At 39.8% G+C, this 21606-nt stretch overlaps 1 protein-coding gene across 1 annotated transcript in view; it reads right to left on the reverse strand.

The window, feature by feature from the left end:
- Positions 1–1603: 1603 nt before the first annotated feature.
- The window catches only part of RABGAP1 (RAB GTPase activating protein 1), a 49419-nt gene continuing 29416 nt past the window's right edge, over positions 1604–21606 (reverse strand). Inside the window, exons 13-25 of the mRNA XM_026049508.1 lie at positions 15740–15853; positions 15379–15453; positions 13441–13566; positions 13196–13339; positions 12500–12541; positions 12056–12184; positions 9585–9677; positions 9083–9193; positions 5912–6016; positions 5402–5485; positions 4770–4841; positions 4048–4245; positions 1604–3205 (exon numbers count right to left, since the gene is read on the reverse strand). Coding sequence (XP_025905293.1) covers positions 3083–3205; positions 4048–4245; positions 4770–4841; positions 5402–5485; positions 5912–6016; positions 9083–9193; positions 9585–9677; positions 12056–12184; positions 12500–12541; positions 13196–13339; positions 13441–13566; positions 15379–15453; positions 15740–15853 — 1416 coding nt within the window. The 3' untranslated portion in view covers positions 1604–3082. The remainder of the gene's footprint in view (positions 3206–4047; positions 4246–4769; positions 4842–5401; positions 5486–5911; positions 6017–9082; positions 9194–9584; positions 9678–12055; positions 12185–12499; positions 12542–13195; positions 13340–13440; positions 13567–15378; positions 15454–15739; positions 15854–21606) is intronic.

Below are 21606 nucleotides of genomic sequence, written 5' to 3' on the forward strand. Positions count from 1 at the left end.
CTTACCTCCAGCTTGGTGCACACATCAGCTGAGAGGCAGATGTGAGCAGAAGGAGAACTAACCACCAGTACCTAACTAGCCAGCTTATTATGCCAAAAAAGTTAACGAACAGACCCACTCCTTTTCACTTACAGATCTGAAAAAGGTTTGCTTGCAGCAGCTTTGAGTCAACATCTCCGTTTTTTTTAACCTTGCTTATTCAGTCTTGAACATCTGTTAATGCATCTTCTTCAAAATGACATTCTTCCGTGTTGTAGTTCACATAAAACTGAGTTTCAGAAGACAGGCGTCTCAGCACAGCACCCTTTTCTTTTTAAAATTAGTTGCAGATATTTTAGGAGTCAGATGAGACTCCATTTAAAGCTATAAGTAATATTTCTTTTCAGGCATCAACATGCTTCAGATAGATCTTTAAAATAACCAAGAATGACTGGAAACGGTCTTAAAATGTTTTTTAAAAAAACTTTCCAAAGCAATTAGTTTCTCTCTTTTTAATATCCATACTAAAATGAATACTACATGCTACGTGCAATTATGAAGTCTTGTTCACTTGCAGAATGCATGAGATCATTAAAAACAAAAATCTTTCTACTCCTCTAACTTAAGTATTGCTTTTTGGAGGAAGAAGTTGCAATATTTCCCAGTCTCTTTGGAAAGACAAATAGATGAAGTGCTTTRTTTTGGACTTTTTTCCCCCCTTTTGCCCATTAGTTTCAGACTTCCTCCAAAAGTTGTAACTGAGAAATCGCAAAGCTGAAATTACCAAGGGATGCTCCTCTGCAAAAGACAAAGCAGCAAACACTACACATAACCTTATAATGCCAATCTCATAAAGCAAAAGTATGGGTAAGAAAAGTGACAGCGTGATAACAGCCTCCCAGAGCAGGGCTGCCTTCAGAGTCACCTTTAGTCATTCCAGTGACAAAAATACATTTTTACTACTTGTTATCTCTGCAGGACACATGCAGCTATGGGAGCCTGAGCTGCACTGTGACCCAATTAGTGCAGTCATCCCGTTGCACAGCTAAACCCTATGTTCAGCGATGACTAAAAAATCCCAGGGAAGATGACATGCACGACATTTGACCCCACCGAATTTATGTTACTTTTGATGACGAGCAGAAATTCCCTACTTTTTTTTTTTTGAGATTCAAGCAGAACCTGGAGGGCTACAGGAAAAAAAAAATCTGAATTGGGTATCTCTGAGAAATAGTGAGTCATAGACCTCAGGGTGAACAAGGGTGATCACTTTTGTGGTTTCTTTTTTCAAAGCAAAGCCTAGATTTTATTATATAAGGCAGCATTTTGCAGCACTCTGAATATGCTGTCTTTTTATCAAGCTTTTTGCAGCATTAATATTGCTTGGGCTTTAGAGAAGCTTGCAGATGCTAAAGCTTCTATTTTAAAAAAAGAATTGGATTTGTATTGCAAAATATTTAATGAATTTGGTATTAAAATGAAATGAAACAAGGAAATAGTTATACAATTTTACTGGTTTATAGTTCAATTCATAAAGTATACACACTGCAACTATGCTACCACAATGTCCACGCATCTAATATTGATGGAGTTACAGTATTTTTTGGTATTAAACAATAATGTATGCAGTTAAGGAAAAAAGCTTGGACATAGCATGTTCTATTCTGTAGTTACAGAGTACATTAGCTAGCATTAGTACAGTAAACAAGAAAAAAGGTAGAAATACAAAATAAACCAAATATCTTTATATACAAACCAGTGCCTCTTATTGTTACCAGCTTATACTCACACTGCACACAAAATTTATCCACTGATGCAATAGATACTTCAGCATAACACAAAACCATTATAAATTAAAAAAATTACAAGGTGCAAAACTCCATTCTACAGCTTTCTGGTGAGAACTCAAGACATTCCAACGGRTAAAAATCCAAGCACGTTTAGCACCTATTAGTGCAACTGCGTCGCGCGTGGTAATGACCTACACAATCTCTGCACACCTTACCAGGGAAGCCAGCTGGACAGCTATGATCCTCGCAGCTACACTCGCGCAGTGATTTTTGCCTCATATATATCTCAGTTTATTGTTTCTTTGTCCCATTCATACCTATGTGCAAAACTAAATCCTGGAAGCTTTCTTAAAGCTTCACAGAAGGCCTGCTGCAGCCTGGTAAAAAACAAACAAAAAACAAAGCCTGACAAAAAAAAAAAAAAAAAAACACAAACAAAAAGAACAAGAAGACTTACTTAAATGTCAGACCATCCACATAATTAGTACTTATTAGCAGTCTTGATGTCGGGGGTTTAATGCTGTTGATGTGTGGATTTAACAACATGACACAGAAGCGAAACGGAAATTTGCCAAGAATTCTGATTATTCTTGTCTAGCACTTAAAAAAAGCCCCCAATCTCTGTTTTGAATTTGTTTGGCAGCCCATGCCAAAAAAAAGCCCAGAGTTGCATAGAATTGATTAGTAACAGAAAGAAATGCCAAACACAGAGATGGATGCTGCACCTACCTACTAAAACAAAGTGGGGTTGCTCTGACAGGAATGCTGAAATCATCCCCATTCATAAAGCAAAACATGTCACCTCCTACTCTCCATATCCTACCTCTGGGGACTGCTTTCTGGCACTGATGTAGTTCTTTCTAAAGTCTTTTTTTTAATATATATTTTTTTCTATTTTTTTTTCTTTTTACTTTGTTAGTGACGCTTTTCCTTTCAAATAAAATATTAAAAAAGGTTATAACTGTAAAAAAACCTATCATATGTAAACTTAACAATTAGGGTTTGGTAAGTTCTCGTACCTAGTCTGTGAAAAGCCTCCAGCCAGACCGCAGAATGGAGTGTTTCTCTGAGGAGCTTCAATCTAGCTACATCACCTGTTAAATATCAGTAGTATGAAGATTCCATGTCTAGCAATAAAGCCTTTTTTTATGTGTGTTTCCATCCTCTTTCTCACTGACCTATTGAATCCTGGCATGCTGTGTTTCTATGTTATTTACATTCTGGTCCTCTCATGTCACAGAATTAAACATCTGGCCAACGAAGGCAACAAAAGGTGTTGTGTTAAGAAGGTGTGTTTGACAGAGTTCTGCTTTTCAACACGTCTCTTTTCCTTGGACTCCAGTCACTGTTTTTATAGAGCTTATTGTTCTGTTGAACCATGTTTTCTTTGCAGCTTGTACCTCATTCAATGCCAGACCCAAATGGTGCTCCAGATCCTGCAAAGGGAAGAATAATTTATTTGATTTGTTATGTATRCACAGCACAAAGTTATGTAAGTTAAACTTAGAAGACTTTAGGACCTCTCCAGTCTCTTGGCTATTTCAGAAGGTAAACAAGTGTTGCATAATTTAAAAGTAGCACCACAAGCAGATGAAATAAAGATCTTTTAAAAGCAAAACAAATCTTGTGTTACTGCCTTCCATGAAACATCCAAATTTCATTAGCACATCCACACCTTTAATTCATTCCTCTCAAAGGACTGAGAAGGAAATATTCACATAGAAAGTGCACTCTCTTCACAGACACTCAGAAATTAGTTGAAGAGGCAATAACAGGCCAGGCTGAGGCACACAGAATACTTTTTAAATACAAATTCTGCTCAAATACTTCAAATATGTGGAGTGCTTTCCAAGTATGTTTTTCCAAGTATGTTTTTCCAAGTTTTCATAAATATGGCTAACATCTCTTGTTACTTCGTTCAACACTTTTTATGAAATAAAAGAATAAAATTCAGAACTTTGTCAAAGCTAAACAGAAAAAGGCAAACCACTGTATTTCTTCAGAGCAGTTGCAGAAGATCAGTCTGAGTACAGTGCTGCAACCAAGCAGATGTCTGGATGTTGTGGTAGCTCCTAAACACGCTCCATGTCATTTCAATTATTTTATGGGCATACACTGTACTTTTCAAACCCAATGTTTGGTTAAGTAATCCATACATAGCAAATAGCAGGTTGCAGTTTCAAACAACGGGATCTATTCCAGCCCCACTACCACCAACACATTTTTCTAGGAATGAGAATACACGAAGCGCTATAGATGCCCTTGTAAAAAGAATTACCTGTATTTTACACTCTGCTTCCACTAGCTGCAGCTTGGTCTGGGCCAGCTCAAGCTCCATTTCCCTCAGTTGGTTTTTCAGAGTTTCCTTCTCCTCATCCGTGTCCTCGTCTGACCCGTCCTTGGCAGAACTAGCAACCTTCACACGGCCTTCCTTATTGAAGAACTCCCGGCAGTGCTCACAGTCATCCACTTTTTGCTAAAGCAAATACCTGATTGTGAGAGCCTGCACGGGAGACACAATCCAAGCCTTTCCTGCCTCTGCTCTGGCAGGGCAGCGCAGCAGGAGGGCCCAGGGAGCACTTATAACCCCTGAGGCTGCTGCGGGCGCTGCCAGGCAGCATCTCCAGCCAGCCCAGAGCTCTGCGCTCCAGAAACACTGCTGTGTCTTGGGTTAAGCTGCCTTGCGGCAGCAACGCGCTCTGTGCTGCCTCATGCTACTTCATGGTAAGACAGCCAGAGGAATCTCCTCCAGAATAAAAACAAAGCTCCACAGAGCAATTAAAACAGTCATTATTTACATACAGCAGTATGTAACAAACGGGTATGGGAGAGAGCTGGCAGCTACTCATCCATCCTCCAAGATCTCCCCTCATATTCATCTTCCCTAAACTGTAAGCCAACAAAAAACTCTTTCTACCCTCCCTTCGCTAATGAAATAAATTGTATGTCTTTGTTCAGAGATTTACACACTACATACTTTTCTGCTACCTGCCATCTTACCCGTATTTTCTCAATTTCAGCTTTATTTGCCGTTTGTTGCTTTTCCAGTCGCTCACTCAGCTGAGAACAGATCTAATGAAAGCAAAACCATGTTATCAAATCATTTATACATTTTATCTCAAATGAATGCGAAAATCAATGTTACAGCAATACTAATATGGATAGTTTAAGGTCTCTGAAAAAGTGTGGAAAATTGGAGTACTGCATTAAGCGTTTTTGTTGTACATATTCTTCTCATTCTGTACATACWCTTCTATAACTGCAGAAACAACAGTGGTTTCAACGTAAGCTACTTGCAGTCTGGTCTTGCTAAAGGAGTCAGCAAAGGTTAAGAAAAGTATGGCTAAAGTAAGAAAAGTATGGATAAAGACAGCAAGAGTGTTTAACAAGGAAATTAAAAAAAAAATTATCCCTTGTAATGCAGTGCAGACCCATGCAATTCAGACCTAATCTTTTGATGGGTATGGGCCCATTACATACATACACGTATACATGAATTTTCTCTCTTGTTATGACCAAAAGCATGAACCCCAAAGCAAAATCTTTGAAAGTTCCTTCCAGGTATCTCCTCAAATATCAAAGACAGGCTTGTGGTTTGAAAACAGAATACATCATCATTAAGTTGTGCTTACCTGTTTGTAGTCACCAATAATAGAGCTGTTCTTTTTGATCTCTGACTCTGCCTTATCTAGTTCCCTACGACACATTTCTTTCAGCTGTAGGGAAAGAAAATATATATATATATATATTTATATATCTGTACAGTCTCAAAAATAATCAGATGATATTTCCTCTTTCTTTTTAGCATCTCTCCGTTTCACACAGGCCAAGATTCTGTGCCATGGAACAGTGGCACAGTCTCGCTCAGGGAAGAGCTGGACTCTGGTGGCCCTGATTGCTAAAATTGCTGCTTCTCTGTGCACCAATTTTTCATACAATCTGTGTCTTCACAATTTCAAGCTAAAAATTCACTACCCTACAAACACCTGCCAGGAAAACACAGAATTCTGCTTTGCTGACGTCCTTTACACTACAAAAGAGGCAGAAACATGACTTAGAACATTAAGCCCTTCCTACACTTGTCGTTTTTAGTTTGTTTCCGTACTGCACAGCAATGTGAAAATGACAGAAATGCCCTTAACCTGAGCTGACTCTTCTTCCAGGCGCCTCTTTTCTTCTTCTGCATCAATCAACTTCTGTTTAGTCATTAGCAGCTCCTTATTCAGAGCATCTGCCTTTTCCTCTGCCTGAAACAGAGTAGAGAGTAGCCTTAGTGAGGGGCTTTCCCACTGTGCTGATCCTGCTGGACACCCATGGCAGGATCCCCCAGAGCACTGCCAAGAAAACAGTCTCTTCATGTGTACTACTACTACTAAGACATCAGCATTCTGAAAACTACTAGAAAAAAACTACAATGCCAAAGCAGTAAGAAATTAAAATTAGCAAAGTATATCACAATATTCCATCACCACAAGATGTTCCTTGAATTCAGTGATTAGTTTCAGCAAAATTGGAGTGAGATTGTTCCAAAGAAATCCAACYACAAAATAATACTTGCTTTCTAGCCAAGACTAGAATTTGACAGATAAATTTTGAAGACAGAAAAAGGCACAGGGGAGYTCACAATATGTAATATTGGTAAAAGGCTACAGTAACTTCAAAATGAAGTTCAGTTTGCAAATACTTAAACTTTCAGTGAAAACAGAATTCATGAAAAATGCCTCAAGGACATTTCAAACAATACCAAAGATCTCCGAGGTCTACCAACAGGTGTGACAGCTTCTTCACAGCATCATCCACATCATACCGCACAAAAACCCTCATCTACCATCACACGCAGCAGTCAAACACCATCCACTCCTTAAAGGCAAGAGATATGCTAGGAGAAAAACAATCCCTTTTTTTTTACTACAGTTCTTTAAAAATAAAGATGTATAGTGGCAGGTTTTAGGAACACTAAATCTTCTGACCAGTTTCTATTCCTGGGTGGTATAAACTGGTGCTAAATCACATTACTGYATTTGGAGGTAATCTTGCCTTTCCACTGGGTAAAATGAAACACTTTTCCCCCTCCTCTTCTGGATACTCTACTGCAATAAATATGTGCTTGATAAATACATTTTGGGATAAGAAAATGAGAAATGAGGAAAATCTCGGGCTCTTCATAGACCATCCAAAAACATCCCTGCTAACATGGACATCTTTTCTTGTCACACAGAAAAGTGTCACACAGCAATTTCATACTTCCCAATAGGTGTATGAATTCCACATAAAAATAGATTAATAACTCTAACACTATATGAAATGTTCAGACACTAGCTGTACCAATTCCCTTCAAAAGAAGAAAAATCAGAAAGTGAATTTTAGATCCTTAAAGTCCTGCTGATCCTTTAAAAAAAAAAACGACAAAGGCAAAGAGAATATCTTTTCATTATACATGGTTTTAAGCTGTTTTAAAGTGAAAGAAAACTACATGTTGGAGTCCAACAACAGCAGAAGAATGAAGCCTATTTTCTGGTCTAGGGCAAAGGAAATTAAGGAAAYTCTTGTATTTCCAAACGCTTTGCTTTGATCTTCTACTCTGCAAKATTTCAGACATGTCATGAAGGTATCAGAAAAGGTGTATTATACAATGTCCTTTGGTACTTGTCTTTTAGGATATCTGGGTAAGAGAAATGAAACTTAAGATTTTAGAGGATTTAATCGGAGTCCTAAAGTAGGTCAAACCTGCACAACCCCTCCTGCGGAACAACCCAAATGCTRCCAACACCCTTTACCACCTTTGAAGGCACAAGTATTATACACACACTGGGCTATCTCTGAGGCTTTGCTTAATTTTGTCCTCCTATCAGCTCTCCACTTAAATTAATCTATATAAAGCATCATCATTCAAACAAATCAAAATAAAATCACAGCATATAGGACATGGACTCAAGCAGCCATGAACAACAAAATGTCCACAGCACATTTTTTGCCATGGTGCAGGTACTGGGCAGTCTTTCTGGCTTTCTACAAGCTGCCTTTAATGAAGTGAAAAAGCACAGCTATTATAAAGTGAACACATCAATGCTTTGTGAAAGCTCTGTATGAGACATACCTTTATGATTCATAGCACATTTTAACACTAAAGGGGGCAGATGTAATATACCTGAAAGTCATTACAACAAACCTCATAAGGAGCAGCATTCATCCCTTGCCATCAACGTGTGCTGTGAATACTTTTCTRACAGAAGGTTTCCAGGAGACCATGGGAATCCTTAAATTCTCCAAAGAATTTAAGCTGAAACATTTTGGAGCCTGTCRGCTGCTGCGCTATATGATTTCCAAAAGCCACCTTCCTTTGAGATTTCAGAGAYGTGCTCATCTCGGTACAGAACAAGAAAGGCAAAGCAGGAGCACTCAAACTCCTCATCTCCCCAAGCAGAGAGGCCGAATTTGTTCTAGCCCACCACATGGGCTACTAAAACCTGGATCTTTCAGTCTCTGCAGGTCCCATAAAAAAACATATCCCATTAAAATCTTTCATACGTGACTATGAAAAGAAGGGAATGGGAGAGTGAGCTTAAATAGACTCCTGTAATACAGACTGCGCTTTCCTCCTCAGAGTAATGCTGAAAGGAGATCAAGAATGATGAGTTCACATGGAGAGACTTGCCAAACCCAAATCATACAAATATTCTCAGCGTTGCTTGAGGTGTTTAAAAATCTGGTTCCACTGCCAGTCAGCCAGCTTCAGTTTTTAGGGACTTTGCAAAAGCCTGTCTGCAGTGAAATCTTATTCATGGAAATATGAGATGAAGAACAGAATACAGAATCTATCCTCTTATCTCTGCAGCAATTCAAAACCTTGACCAGTTCAGCTCCTGCTATACTTTCTTCCCCTAGATGCTAAGGGAAAAAAAATGGCTTTCTTCTCTTTCTCTCAACTTGTTCAGTATGCTTTTCAGAATATCAGTAATTCAGCCACCAGGTCCTGTTTCTCATGAATGTCTGACAAGTCCACATATTCTGCAATAYAGACATGGAAGAAATAATTCTACCCCATCCACATCACCATTTTCTGCAGCACATTAGATACCCTGCAAAGCTGCACCCCCATCCTGGGTAATGTCAAAGTCTGCATCCGCTCAAACTGTGGACCTGACAGGATTATAAATTGCCTATATGTTTGTCTGAAACTRGGCTATCCTTAACCTTGGAGGCAAGACACAAATGAAAACACATCCTATGATAAASAAAGAAAGGGGGATTTATCAGTCATGACAACAGAAAAGGCAAACCTCTGCACCACAAAGACTGAAAAAGTGTCTTACATTATCTAAATCCTTTCGCAGAGCAATCTTGCTGGTCACTAGTTCATGTGCAAGATCATCATTTTCTTGCTCAAGCCTCATATTTGCTTCCTGTAGACGACGGTTCTCCCGCTATGGAAAACAAAACAGACAAAATTAACAGAAAATTCTGATCAGATTCTTGTCTGTTAACCACAATACTTACTGCAGCAGAGCACAAGCACACAGCTTATATCCCAGGGACCAAAGGACAAAACCATGCTAGCCATATTTTAAATACAAAATAAATAAATAAAGTATTAGCCTTGAGAATAAGTCATTTATAAATAACTCTCCTTAACTATTACTTGCTGAGCTAGAGAAATGCTTTTGGAGAATTGCCAGTATAAGGAATACTGCATGCTCCTGTAGCAGATGCCCCTATTGCAGTCACATAACAAAACTGTTGAAAGAAAAAGCAGTCGAAGTAGAAGCTTCCTGCAGACATAATGCATTAAATTAGACTGTGGTAGGTGTGCATTACCTCATATCTTTCTATAGGATCCTCCTGTTGGGCTTGCTGCTCCCTCATGGTATGATACTCCTTTTCATATTTCTTCAGCTTCTTCTGACTAATCTAAATGAAAACAGCCCATTAGTTCCTGCCCACAACATCAACAGAAGAACCCCCAATTCAGGAGGGGTTGGGGTGCAACCTTTAGGCATTGAATACAATTGCAGATAAGTCCCTTCCTCTTCTCCCTTGATGGAAACTAGAAAACCTTTTGCAAAGGACCTGCAGGAGCATCCTACCTGCATTCTCCCTGGCACAAAACTATCCGATACTCCAAGTAGGAGCCTGCTGCAGAGCCCAAGCAGCCCCCTTCCCAGGGCCAGGAATCCGGGATGCCGCACGCTTCTCAGGACAGACCATGCCAGGACCACTGTGTGTGGTTCCCATGTAAGTTAGTACACATCTTTGCCACATACTTAGTGATAAAAATTTGAATCTTAATTTGTTTAGTCTACTAAAAAAATAAACAAACAGTGATGGCAATTTTTCCTCTTTCAAAAAAGATGTCTGATAAGTTACCAAACGTTCTGAGTGTGGAAAACGAAAGCCAGAAGGCAAATATGGTTTGTTTTCTATAATTTTAGGTTTTATCATTAAACAATCTTCCTTGAAATGAACTGTGGAAAGCTAGGAGCTAAGCTCCCTCTAGCGAGAGTTGCACAGAAACATTTAGCCATACTTCAGTTGATTATTTTCTTAAGACAGCCCATCTACCAGAGCCAATCCAGCCTCATCAATGCCAAAAATTACTCTTTCCACTCAAGAGGAATCTTCAGAATATTAACTCTTTTCTGGAAATGAAGCCAATAACTTCAGTAGATTATTTCAATGCTTCACCCTGCTGAAATAATGCCCAAACTGTTGGCTTTCATGAACCAAATCTGAAGCTGTGCACACTGTCAGATCTTAAGAAGCTGGACTCCATCTCCTGCATTTCTGAATGCAGTAAAGCAGCTCTGCCTGTAGATATCAATAATGAGGTGATCAGGAGAACACCTGCTCTTGTCACCAATCTTAGATACCAGAGCCCTAGAAGGACCCGTGCCCTGGGCAGGTCGCTAAGGTCTCTGGGTTTGCATGGTGACAGGAGGCAGCGATGCAGCTTTCCAGGGCTGCAGAAAGCAGCAGTAGCTGCTAACACTTGTCTGCAGCAGCGAGGAGTGACCATGAGAATCCAGCGTTGTCTCAGCGCATCAGTGCTGACCTCCTTTTCAGCAGAATGCCGCTGCAATCACAATGCCTTCGCGGGGCTACCTCTCCCTTCCCATGAATAATTTATTTTGACATCAGACCCTTTTCTGCTCAAAAACACTTSCAGACAAAGACCTGGAGATTTCTATTGACAGCAAAGGGCTTATATTTTAGGTCAAAAAAGCAATGCTGTGCAGCGCGGCACTGGGAGCGAGCGCGCGCGGGTGGGAGGCAGCAGCCGCGCCGCGAGCCCCGCGCTCCGGGCTCCAACCGGCACCGCAGGCGACACGGCAAAGAGGAATCAGCCGCTATCCTCATTATGAAAGGCAAAGGTAGCCATTATACATGATCTTAACCAGATGCATCTTTCATGACAAACCTATGGCTAGTGTTTAGTGATTGCATGAGCTAAAATGCTATACTTCCTTCTTCGTTATTCCCCTATCCCAACACTTGTTTCATGCAAGAAATGCCTGAAACCAGTGCAGAATATCTATCTTGTGATGGGCAGATTCATGTAAAAATCAGGCTACAGGCCTCAGGCTACAAAGGCCATAAAACAATTAACCTCTTATTGTTATCTATTCTACAGCAAAAATTACAAAATGGTCTTGAATGGGAAAATTCAGCTAAATTGTTAACAAAATGTAGCATACCTTCCCCAACAGAAAACAATGATAAATACACACATATTCACCTTGAGATCACTCCTAGCTTTATTTCTAAGAAATTTTAAATGCCAACTCACAATCCTTCATCTCCTTAGATAAATCTATCAATGCGTTTTAATGTGTTTCTTATTTGCAGTACATCAACATTATATACACACACAATTAAAGATTGCCATACTCTGTCTGAAATGGTGGTGTTTTCTTTCAGCATTGCTTACTCTTTTTTAAATTAAATAGCCTCATTTCATCTTGATGAAAGATATTATCCTTTTTGAAGCTATTACTGGATACAAATTTCAGCAAAGAAATGCAAAGATGCTCTTAATTATTTTATTTTAGTGCTATTAGTCATTTAAAATGTTCTGACTGCTCCAGTTTTTCCAGCACTGAATGTTAATCTTGGAAAGCCAGTCTCCTCTGAACTCTCAAGGGGGGCCCATGCCACTCCTGGGGTTTTCTGTGTTTCACTGGAAGCATCTGCAATGTACTTACACTTGAGCAAGCAAGTTGCATATAAGCGCTGGAACTCTACACATTAAAGATATTCTCACATAACAGTCACTATCATCACATCTTTACCTTCATATTACATGCTAATTCCATCAGCTTTTTTGCATTTTCCTCTGAACGGTATCTCTTGGGCAGCTGTACCCGGAAGAATTTTAAAGCTCCTTCAAAGTCAGTTAGTAACAAGTCATCCTTGGTAGTCTAGAAGTACAAAAAGAGAATCAGTAACCATATAGCATATTTTGAACAACTGCTTTATTCTCAGAGACACTAAAACAAGAGCAGTTTCCTAAAGGCCCCAAGAAAGTATCTGTTTAGYTTTCTGCAAATCCTGTGCATTCCCATTTCTGCAGCCTTCTCTTGCCCCTGCTCCACCCCTCTAAGGGACTCCCCTGTGCAGAGCACAACAGACAACAGCACATGTTATACRGGTAGTTAGCATTTCTTAATTGTCTGATTTTCTAACATCATAATTTCTGATACTGTGCATGGTGATGTGCAAAGCAGGATACTCACTTTTAATAATCCCAGTGCAACGTTAAAGATAACACTTATTCCCTGAAGAGAAAAACGAGAAAATAGGTTAATTTATCAGTATTTATTTTGCCACTACATATTAGGCATGTTTTATTTATATTATCCAATTAACTACAAATAGCCCTTATATTCAGTAATAGAATAGAGGGGTATCCTCCATAACCAATACACTATTCATCTTCTTTCAAGCTGCTGTCTCCCTTTCCCCCCCCCACTGCTGAATTACTCCAGTTTCACTGCTATTTTCARATGATTTATTAATTGTAAATGTATTCTAAACAAATAGAACCAATTTTCTAGGTACCATCTGTTACATTTTATTACACTGGCATGTGGACAAATCAAACAGCAGACAGACAGAGGGACAGGGTAAAAACACTGGCCAGTGGATTTAGATGCTTCATTAGGAAGTGTGCTTTATTCAGCCATGACAAGCTCAGATCCAAATTATTCAACATAGCATATTTCTAAATATACTGTTATGAAAAGGATTATTTACAGAAACTCAACGTAAAGAGCGCTGAAAACTTTGCTGCAGAAGTATAACTCTTCTGCATAAAAACRTATCACTTGTCTAGCTCTTGAACAATAGGTAATAACATGGACATGAACCAAAAGGAAGAGAAGGTATCCGTCATTATCAACAGCAACAAATCTCTTAAATTATAAACATACCTCACACAACAGCAAGTCGATAATATGGAAGACCATGTAGAGAGGGAATTTTGCAGTGAACAGGGTGAGGAACCACTGGGAAGCATACATGTGCGCTTCAAGGCTAATGTCCAGAAAGTGGTTATACAGATCAGGAATGTATTCCTAAAATAAGTAATAATAATTTTTTTTTCAAAAAATGTGTTGAGCACTGCTTTGAATTGCAGGTTCTGATCCATTCACTTCCCCCAAGCTGCAGCACRTACCTGCATGAGGCGCTCCAGCTGATAGAACTTGCAGTGCAAATCTTCAAAGTTTTGTTTGAAAAGTTCCCTGAGTCCATAATCGAACATGATTTTGACCAGAACACTAAAAGCTTGTTCTTCAGGCATCTGAAAGTACATTGATCATTCYGCTTGCAGTTGCCCTTACTGTGCCCCCTCCCTCTCACAGAAAAATCAAATTATTATTATTATTTTTTAATCTGGCCCTAGTTGGTTTAGATGTAAGCAAGAATATGAACACACAAAATGAGAGCTAGTGTTAGTTTAATTATTATTAAGTAGCGCAAATCAACTCGCCATCACTCAACTGAAAACACTACTTGCAGACATGAAGACCAAAGCAGTTCTGTGCCCCAGTGACTCAGTCCAAATCACCCCAGCAGMAGATGCAGTCCTGCAGATTTTGAGCAGCCTAAACCCTTGTCACCTAAGCAGTTAAGGCAGAAGTAGTAGTACCAAGGATGTTCAGCCGGGTCCTTCCCTTGTTTTTAAACTATATATTTACATTTTAAAATCATATTATTACATTTGGTATTTAATCTTTTAGATGGTATGAATAAGAGACACCAGTTACTGCTAACAAAGCTTCCACTTATCACGCCTCGGCACTGGTTTGGCAAAGTTCACTCTCCCTTTCCTGTCAAAAGCTGAAGAAAGGCTCATCGCAGCTTGTCCGTGCTTATGCATTTCTCCCTGACACCAAAATTCAGTTTTGATATTTCCAAAGTAAAGTCCGTTCCTGGAAAGGCCACAACATCTTTCTCCAGACTCCTATTATTACTCTGCAGATGGAATTCATTAAATCTGAAAATTTTTCTGAGACATTTTAATACGCTAGAGAAGGACTTGCAGAAACTTAATTTCCTTTTGTGTAATATTTCTTTTTAATATATATTGTCCCTAACAGCCAAGCCCCAAAGGCTGACTTTCCTGAAAAAGAAAGCTTGAGAAACAGGGTTTTTTAATGCATGCTGAATTCCCAGAAGCAACAGCTATTGTTAAAGGAAGAACTCTGGAATAACACACACTACGTTCTTGACTGCGAGTCTCTTTAGTCCAGTGGAAAATTTAAATAAATGGACAGAGAACAAGCAAAATGCAAAAATAAAGTAAATAAATGTATGAGTAAAGGTGTTCATGTCTTTAAATCAGATTAGAAAGTATCACTGTTCTTAATTTGATACTGTATTGATGCTATTTGGACACTAAACTGAGAACAGATATCACAAATTCTTACTGATTATAGGACCTGTTCAGTTCTAACTACTGATTCTTACAATAAACACTTTGGTTAGCAGATTAAAGACAAAAAGAAAAAAAAGAAAAAAGAAAAAACACCAGTCTATAAATAATTTCTACAGATTTCTAATTTTCTCATACTTCYCAAGCATGAGTGAATCTAAAACTTTTGCTTTTGATTTACAGTAACCATAAAGCTGTCTGGCTCCTGAACACCCAAGCAATTAAAGAATATTACTATGCTGAGGTCACTTCTACGAACAACAACTAAAGTTAAGAAAAGCCTATTTAAGTATCTTAACAGCCACAAAAAAAAAAAAAGAAAAAAAAATTAAAAAAAATAAAAAATAAAAAAATAAAAAAAAAAAAAACACCACCGCTATTTTCATCCTTGGCTAACCCCTAAAACCAAGACACAAACGCCTGCAAGACAATAGCCCAAATAAAGGCAGCAGCATTCAAAGCACTGAGACTCAGGAAACCTGCACCACAGTGACTTGTAAGCAGTGTATTCTTCTGTCTCGAAAAAAGTATCATTATTGACCAACATTAAAGCAGACACATGGCCTGCAACGCCGCTACTCTGAGTAACTGACATTTGTCCTAGACAATGGGAGCAATATTTAGTCTTAAGCTTTAAAACAAATCAGTAGGAAAAAATAAAACCAGTGCAGCACTTACATGCAGAAGCAGCACAGCAGCAAGAAAGGACTGGCCTTGACAATAGCCAATCTCTTCATCATAGACAGAATAGGCCTAAAATAATAAGAACAATATTTTACAATGTCTCTCTCAAAGGAAAAAGAAAACACAAAGAAAACAAAATAATGCACTTGTCTAAGTAAATGACTCTTATCTGAATTCACTATATGCMAGACAAACACTCAACAATAAAGAATCAGCCTGAGTCTGGTGACATAATGAAACTCCATGGCACTGTTAACTGAAATTCATATACAGCCTCCACAAGAAATGGAGTTACATTTGCTAATGATGTACAGTATAAATCACTAAAACTAACAAATAAGAATTTAAAGAATACCTTGCATATTTTGTAGAGGGAGTCCTGGCCATCTCCTCCAGTATCTTTAAAATAATCATGAGCAGGGAACGTTCGGTTGATGTCCCGGGTGATAGCACTGTCTTGGGGAGACTCCTATGGGGAAAAAAAACACAAAAGAAAAGGGAAGTAAAAAAGGAAAAACATATAAGTTGGACTATGCTAGAACTGAGAGTTAGGATGAGTGTGGTGTTGTGAATTCAACAAGTGCAATGTATTCAGTAGCACAGGCTGCAGGCTGGCAGCTCCACATCACAGTGTTGATGCTCGGCGCACGTGGGACGGGTCAGAGCCCGGGGCTGCGCTGGACCCCGTCCTGCCGGGGCCTTTGCTGCCCCTTAGGCTGCACAGGACACCGGGCAGTTGCAGGCAGCTGAACTGGAATTTAGGCAGTCCTAAATTCCATCCCTTAGTTACAGTGGGGGAAACCATTCCTYGCTCACTCTGCAGAGTCGACTTGATTTTCTATTCTCATTTAACCCAAGTTTAGCACTCCTCTCCGTGGCTTTTTAGAGGCATTTCATTAGGAAAACAGCATACTGCTATTAAAATYAAGTTACGGGCTTTCCTTGAAAATGGTATCAAAATTGCTGCACAGCATTTCAGCTCGCTAATAATTAACATGCCGAAAGTCTGTCTCCATACAATGAAATCAGAAGCAAACAAAATCCAATRCTAAAGAAATTTTATACAAATATAGGTCTTTTAAGTCAACAAAGGCAGGAAAGTTAAYGTCTAGTTTGGCACACAGAGGGACAATGCTTAGAAATCAATTCCGAAAACTCTTAAGCATGTCAATAAGGCATTTGGGATAACTTTCAGCTGCTTAAAAGTTTCCAAGGCCGAATCCCAGCGCAGTGCCCTGCTTTGCAAGGATTCGGGCGCTGCCGAGGGCGGTTCTTGGCACAAACAAGAGCATTTCCCGTGCGCCGCCCGCACCCTGCTGCAGTGGCACGGTGCGGACAGCAAGCCTCGCTCCACTTGCCTTTGAATCCACTGTTTAAGTAATGGAGGCAAAAGTATTCGGTTGGAAACTCTTTCAAGTAATTTATTCTAACTAACAAGCAGAAATTAAATGGTCTCGCTGTGCCTCTGCGTGACTGTTCAGCACTTGACTCCTATGTCTCAGGATCGTTCTTCCAGCAGCTGGGGAAGCTGGTTCCTGCTGCTGAAACTAGCGCAGGAGAGGAAAATATACGGAAATGAAAAACTTTAAAAAATGTTGTTCAAACCATGGCTTTGAAATCTCTCCATTAGTACAAACTGCTGCAATTCAAGCATTGTGTAACCTTTTCTTTACTCCTATTTTTATACCTTGCTGTGAGAATTGGCTCAATGGGCAATTTCTCATGCTTCCAGGGCACTGGGAACTGAAGGAAGCCCTTCTGAACCCACACCCTTTGCAAACTGGGATTGAAAAATAGAAAGCTAAGAATGACAGGAAGAAAAAGAAAGCAATAAAGAAAACAGAATGGAAACAGTCATGAGAACTGAGGCAAGTGTAATGAAGATTAAAATTCTCATAACAGTTCAGTGCTCTGAAGGAAACGCAGGAAAATGTGGATGCTCTTGCTGAGAACATACCCTTCCCCTCCCTCTTATGCACTGAAAATTACTACTGGAGGTGCACTCGAGACTTCCTYGCCAACGGATTCAAAACGAAACAAGATGAGCAACTGAGCTGAGACCCARTCTAGAGCATAGAAACTCATCCATTGTATCAGCCTTCCTAAAAATATATTTGTTCCCACTTCCTAACTGTGCCATAACACTTAAAGGACTTCTTTTTTTTTAATATATTTTCCTCTAAATTTAACATATCATTGATTTTCCTGGGAGCATCCTCAGGTTAGCAAAGCATATCATGCAGTAACAACCTTAATCAATGTCTTCAGACTATACCCCTTAGTCTAATTGAGAAAACACGTCCAACAAATGCCAAATAAAGTGCCAACAAGTAACTTTCTCAACAGTTTTCTCAGTGGAAACCTGATGGGACACCTCCCAACTAAGAAAATAAAACCCAAGCTCTGCTTGAGGCTCATTCTTGCCCGAATGGGATCAACCTTCCCACTGCAGTTACTGCTGACAGAGAGCCCACTGATGCCACTGAGATCACCCAGGCAGAGATCCCTGTGAGACRGGTGGAGAGACTCGATCCTGGGAATCCTCAGCTTCCTCCAGGCGCTGGTGGCACGTGCCGGTCCTGGCAGGGCCCTTCAGAGAGTAGGAGGCCGGAAAGGCTGAAATTGGCGGAAGCTTTCATGGACCAGCAGCACCGATAACCTCATGGGTAACGTGGAAGAGCGATTCCAAGCAGATCTACACATTTTAAATATACCCTAAAATATGAATACCTATTTTTAGTGTTAGTGAGACAGCCTGTCACCACGGTTATTTTGCACGTTAATGCCATTCTCAAGATCATTCCCGGTAAGCAGCATTTGCCCGGTCGTTCCCACTGGGCCTACTCGCTGCATGTGCTGCCGTCGAAGCCAGCGGAGACGTTCGGAGCAAGGAGAGTCAAACCTGTAACTGGAACCTTCAGGCAACGCGATAAAACGCGTTTGCACGGGGTCCAAAGCAACACGCTCGGCAGCTTCTGGCAAGAAAGGCTGCACGCTGGACACAGGCACTACCTGCCGTTGCACCAGCTACCGATGAACAGCATCCGTGGAAAAACCTGAACAACTCAAAGTCAGAATGGCCAGAGAGCTGCAGTTTGATACAATAGTGCATTGATACAGCATATTTTCAGTCCAAATATGGCCATATAGTACAACTCTAAAAATAAAAGTGAATCCCTTGTGATATCCAGCCCTTTAGCTGCGCTCGTTTCCTTTTAGGGCTCAAGTTTCCCACAGGAAAATAAAAAAGAGGAGTTTGCCTGCAGTGTCCTGCAACATGGATGGGTGAAGCATAGACGAGCAGCGCGCGATGGAAGGTTTTCCCACTCCTGGTGGTTACGGACAACCAGGCCTATTGAAAGCCCTAAAGAGAAGAGGAGAAGCGCCCACCTGTATCAGCACGCGGTTACACAAGAGTCACCCGAGACCAGACTTGAAAACATGTGACGTATCATTTATTTCTTAAATGTATTTATGATCCATTCAGACCTTTCAAATAAAGTGTACAAGTGCATTTCAGAATAAAAAACTACACTCTTCACACAGCTCTGTAGAACACTACATTTCATCAAGAATTTAGAAGCRAAAACTTCCTATTAAACCACCCATGCATCCTTTGGCTACAATAATATCACTGATCAACAAGTACTGCTATTCAGTTCTGAGCATCCCTTTAAAAAGGAGGAGCACCTCAAAATATGCTGCCCCTTCCAAAGACCTCTCTGTAGACAGAGGATGTTAAATAAATTAGCTAGGCTTTTAGGCAAAACAGTAAGGCTATTTAGTACTGTTGATGCATGATCCATACATTTGGAGAACAGGCAATGCCAGGCTATGTGAAATTTGTCAACAGCCCTTTAAATTTTAGTAGTATCAAGATTAYATCAGACCAAAACAAATGACAGACAAGAACGTAACCAGTAGAACAACCACAGCAATATGTGGCGTTTCTCTTAGGACGGGAAGTGTTGATAACAGACTCAGCAAAGTGTTTATAAAATATGCTAAGAAACACACCAACATTCTTAAAATTACGTATTTTACAAAGCCCTAGTGTAAACTGTGTGACTGTACAATTACCGCCATGTTAATTTGGTTGTTTTAAAATACACACACACACACATATATACATATATATATGTATGTACATCTACAGCAAAAGGGAAACAAGCCATTGATGTATGACAGCTAGAATACAGATCATCTCAAAGGGAATAATACATTTGCTCCAGTATTAGCAGCTCATCACAAAATTAACTCTTGCAAATAATTACGCAAAGATTTAGAATCAGAAATTTTACATATTTCAATTTATTCTAGTTCTGTTTAATATTTGAAAATATGTAAATATTTTAAATCAGTAGCATTTGTAGGTTTTGGCTCAACTATTTTTTTCCTATTATCAGCCTTAGCTGAAAAAAAAATTAGCTGCAGAAATGTTCCAAGATARGGGGTAAAAGTACTCCTGTCCCCTGCACTTGAGCAGCAGTTCTGAGCTGGCACTAAATGCACATTTTTGGAGCCACAACATTCACTGTTCCTCAGCTGTCGTGAATATCAATCAGAATGCCCATCTTCCCCATCTCYCCCTTCCCTTGCAGGGTTCCCAGCAGAACAAATCCAGGCGGGGATTAGGAACACCACGGAGCCTAGACTGATACCATAATACTCTGCACTGTCACAATTAAAAACAGTATTAGAGAGACTTAGAGGTCGGATTGGCTCAGAATTCACCTGTTTGCTTTTCTAATCTGCTTTGATGGATTTTTTTTCCATAGTTCTTAACAGCAGGGGTTTCACGCTCAAACCTTTTATCTTTTAATACAAAATGATTTCCAGCTTTAAAAGGTGCACAAAATACTTACACACACGTACACATTCTTACATGCGATTTTTATCTATTCTTGGCCTTTTCACTGACACGCAGGTAAAAAGTACCAGTCGTGATACAACTTGTGTAAGGAACTGGACTGACTCCCAAAGAAAATTCCTCCTACCAACCATCAGTCAGACGTGTTGAACCGCCACAGGACACACGAAATAACCTGACCGGCGGCTTGTGCTTCGCCAAGGAGGAAGGAGACAGGCAGAGGAGAGGGGAAGAGCATCCTTCAACCGGAGACCGCTCGGCTGCCCGCGGCCAGCAGAGCGACCCAGAAGCACCCGCGTGCACCGCTCCCCACGCTTGCAGCTGCGCCCTGAACGGCACGCAGAGCAGCCCTGGAAAGGTACTAACACAGCTCGGAGCGCCCTGAAGAAAACACAAACCCACGAGTATTAACAATAGGAAAGCTCATCATTCACAATTGCAAACTCATTCCCATCCGGTTGCATTAGAGGGATACAAAATCGAACCTAGTGTTCACATGCTAGAATTACAATAGGAACTAGATTGCAAAGGTTACGCATGGAGAGAAACTATCAGCATAGCAACTTGCAAAGCACTGTGCTGCACAGCCGCACTGAAGACACGACCACGGCAAAGACCACGCACGTGTCTGCAAATCCTTCCAGACGGTTACGGGGGGCAGAGGGTAATGCTGCTTCCCGCCATCTGAAAGGATTAACCGCGCTGTTATTTTTAGTAACTTTAATGACAACAACTTATCCTCAAGAAATACCTAATCTCTCAAAACCTGAGGGGAAAGCTGTAGGCACCTTACAGCCCTCAGGGTGTTATTTCTCTGTACACTAAGCATCAATTCTTTTCACAGCATCTACAAAAAAAAAAAAAAGTTTTTAAAAGATGTTTTAATGAAATACTTTCAATATCCAGTAATGCTAAAATTTAAAAATACTTCACAGTGTGGCACTAATGTAATTTCATAAAATCAGCAATTTCAGTTATCTAAAGCTCAAAGCCTTATATTATATTAAAATAGTCCAAAGATTTCACACACACAAAAATTCACTAGCATTATAAATATACCTAAGCCACTTTAGTGCAAACTGTTTTTATTTCCCCTGACAAATCCCTCTATCATCTTGCCAGCATATTACAAACGTCATCCTTTACTCATCTACATACTGATTTTCAAGTTTCGCTTTCAGTTGAAATCTCAGAAGTTTTTTTATTATTTTTACCAATTACAGTTAAAGTTATGACTTGCTTTATTAAGCAATTGACTGCTTTTATCATACGATCTTTGTGACACGACTTGCATATGCATAGCAAGATTGGTACGAGTTCATCTTTGCAAGGAGATACTTGAATTTATATAA

The sequence above is a fragment of the Nothoprocta perdicaria genome, unplaced genomic scaffold (assembly GCF_003342845.1).
Source record: "Nothoprocta perdicaria isolate Ctin4 unplaced genomic scaffold, notPer1 scaffold_6, whole genome shotgun sequence".
Lineage (NCBI taxonomy): Eukaryota > Metazoa > Chordata > Aves > Tinamiformes > Tinamidae > Nothoprocta > Nothoprocta perdicaria.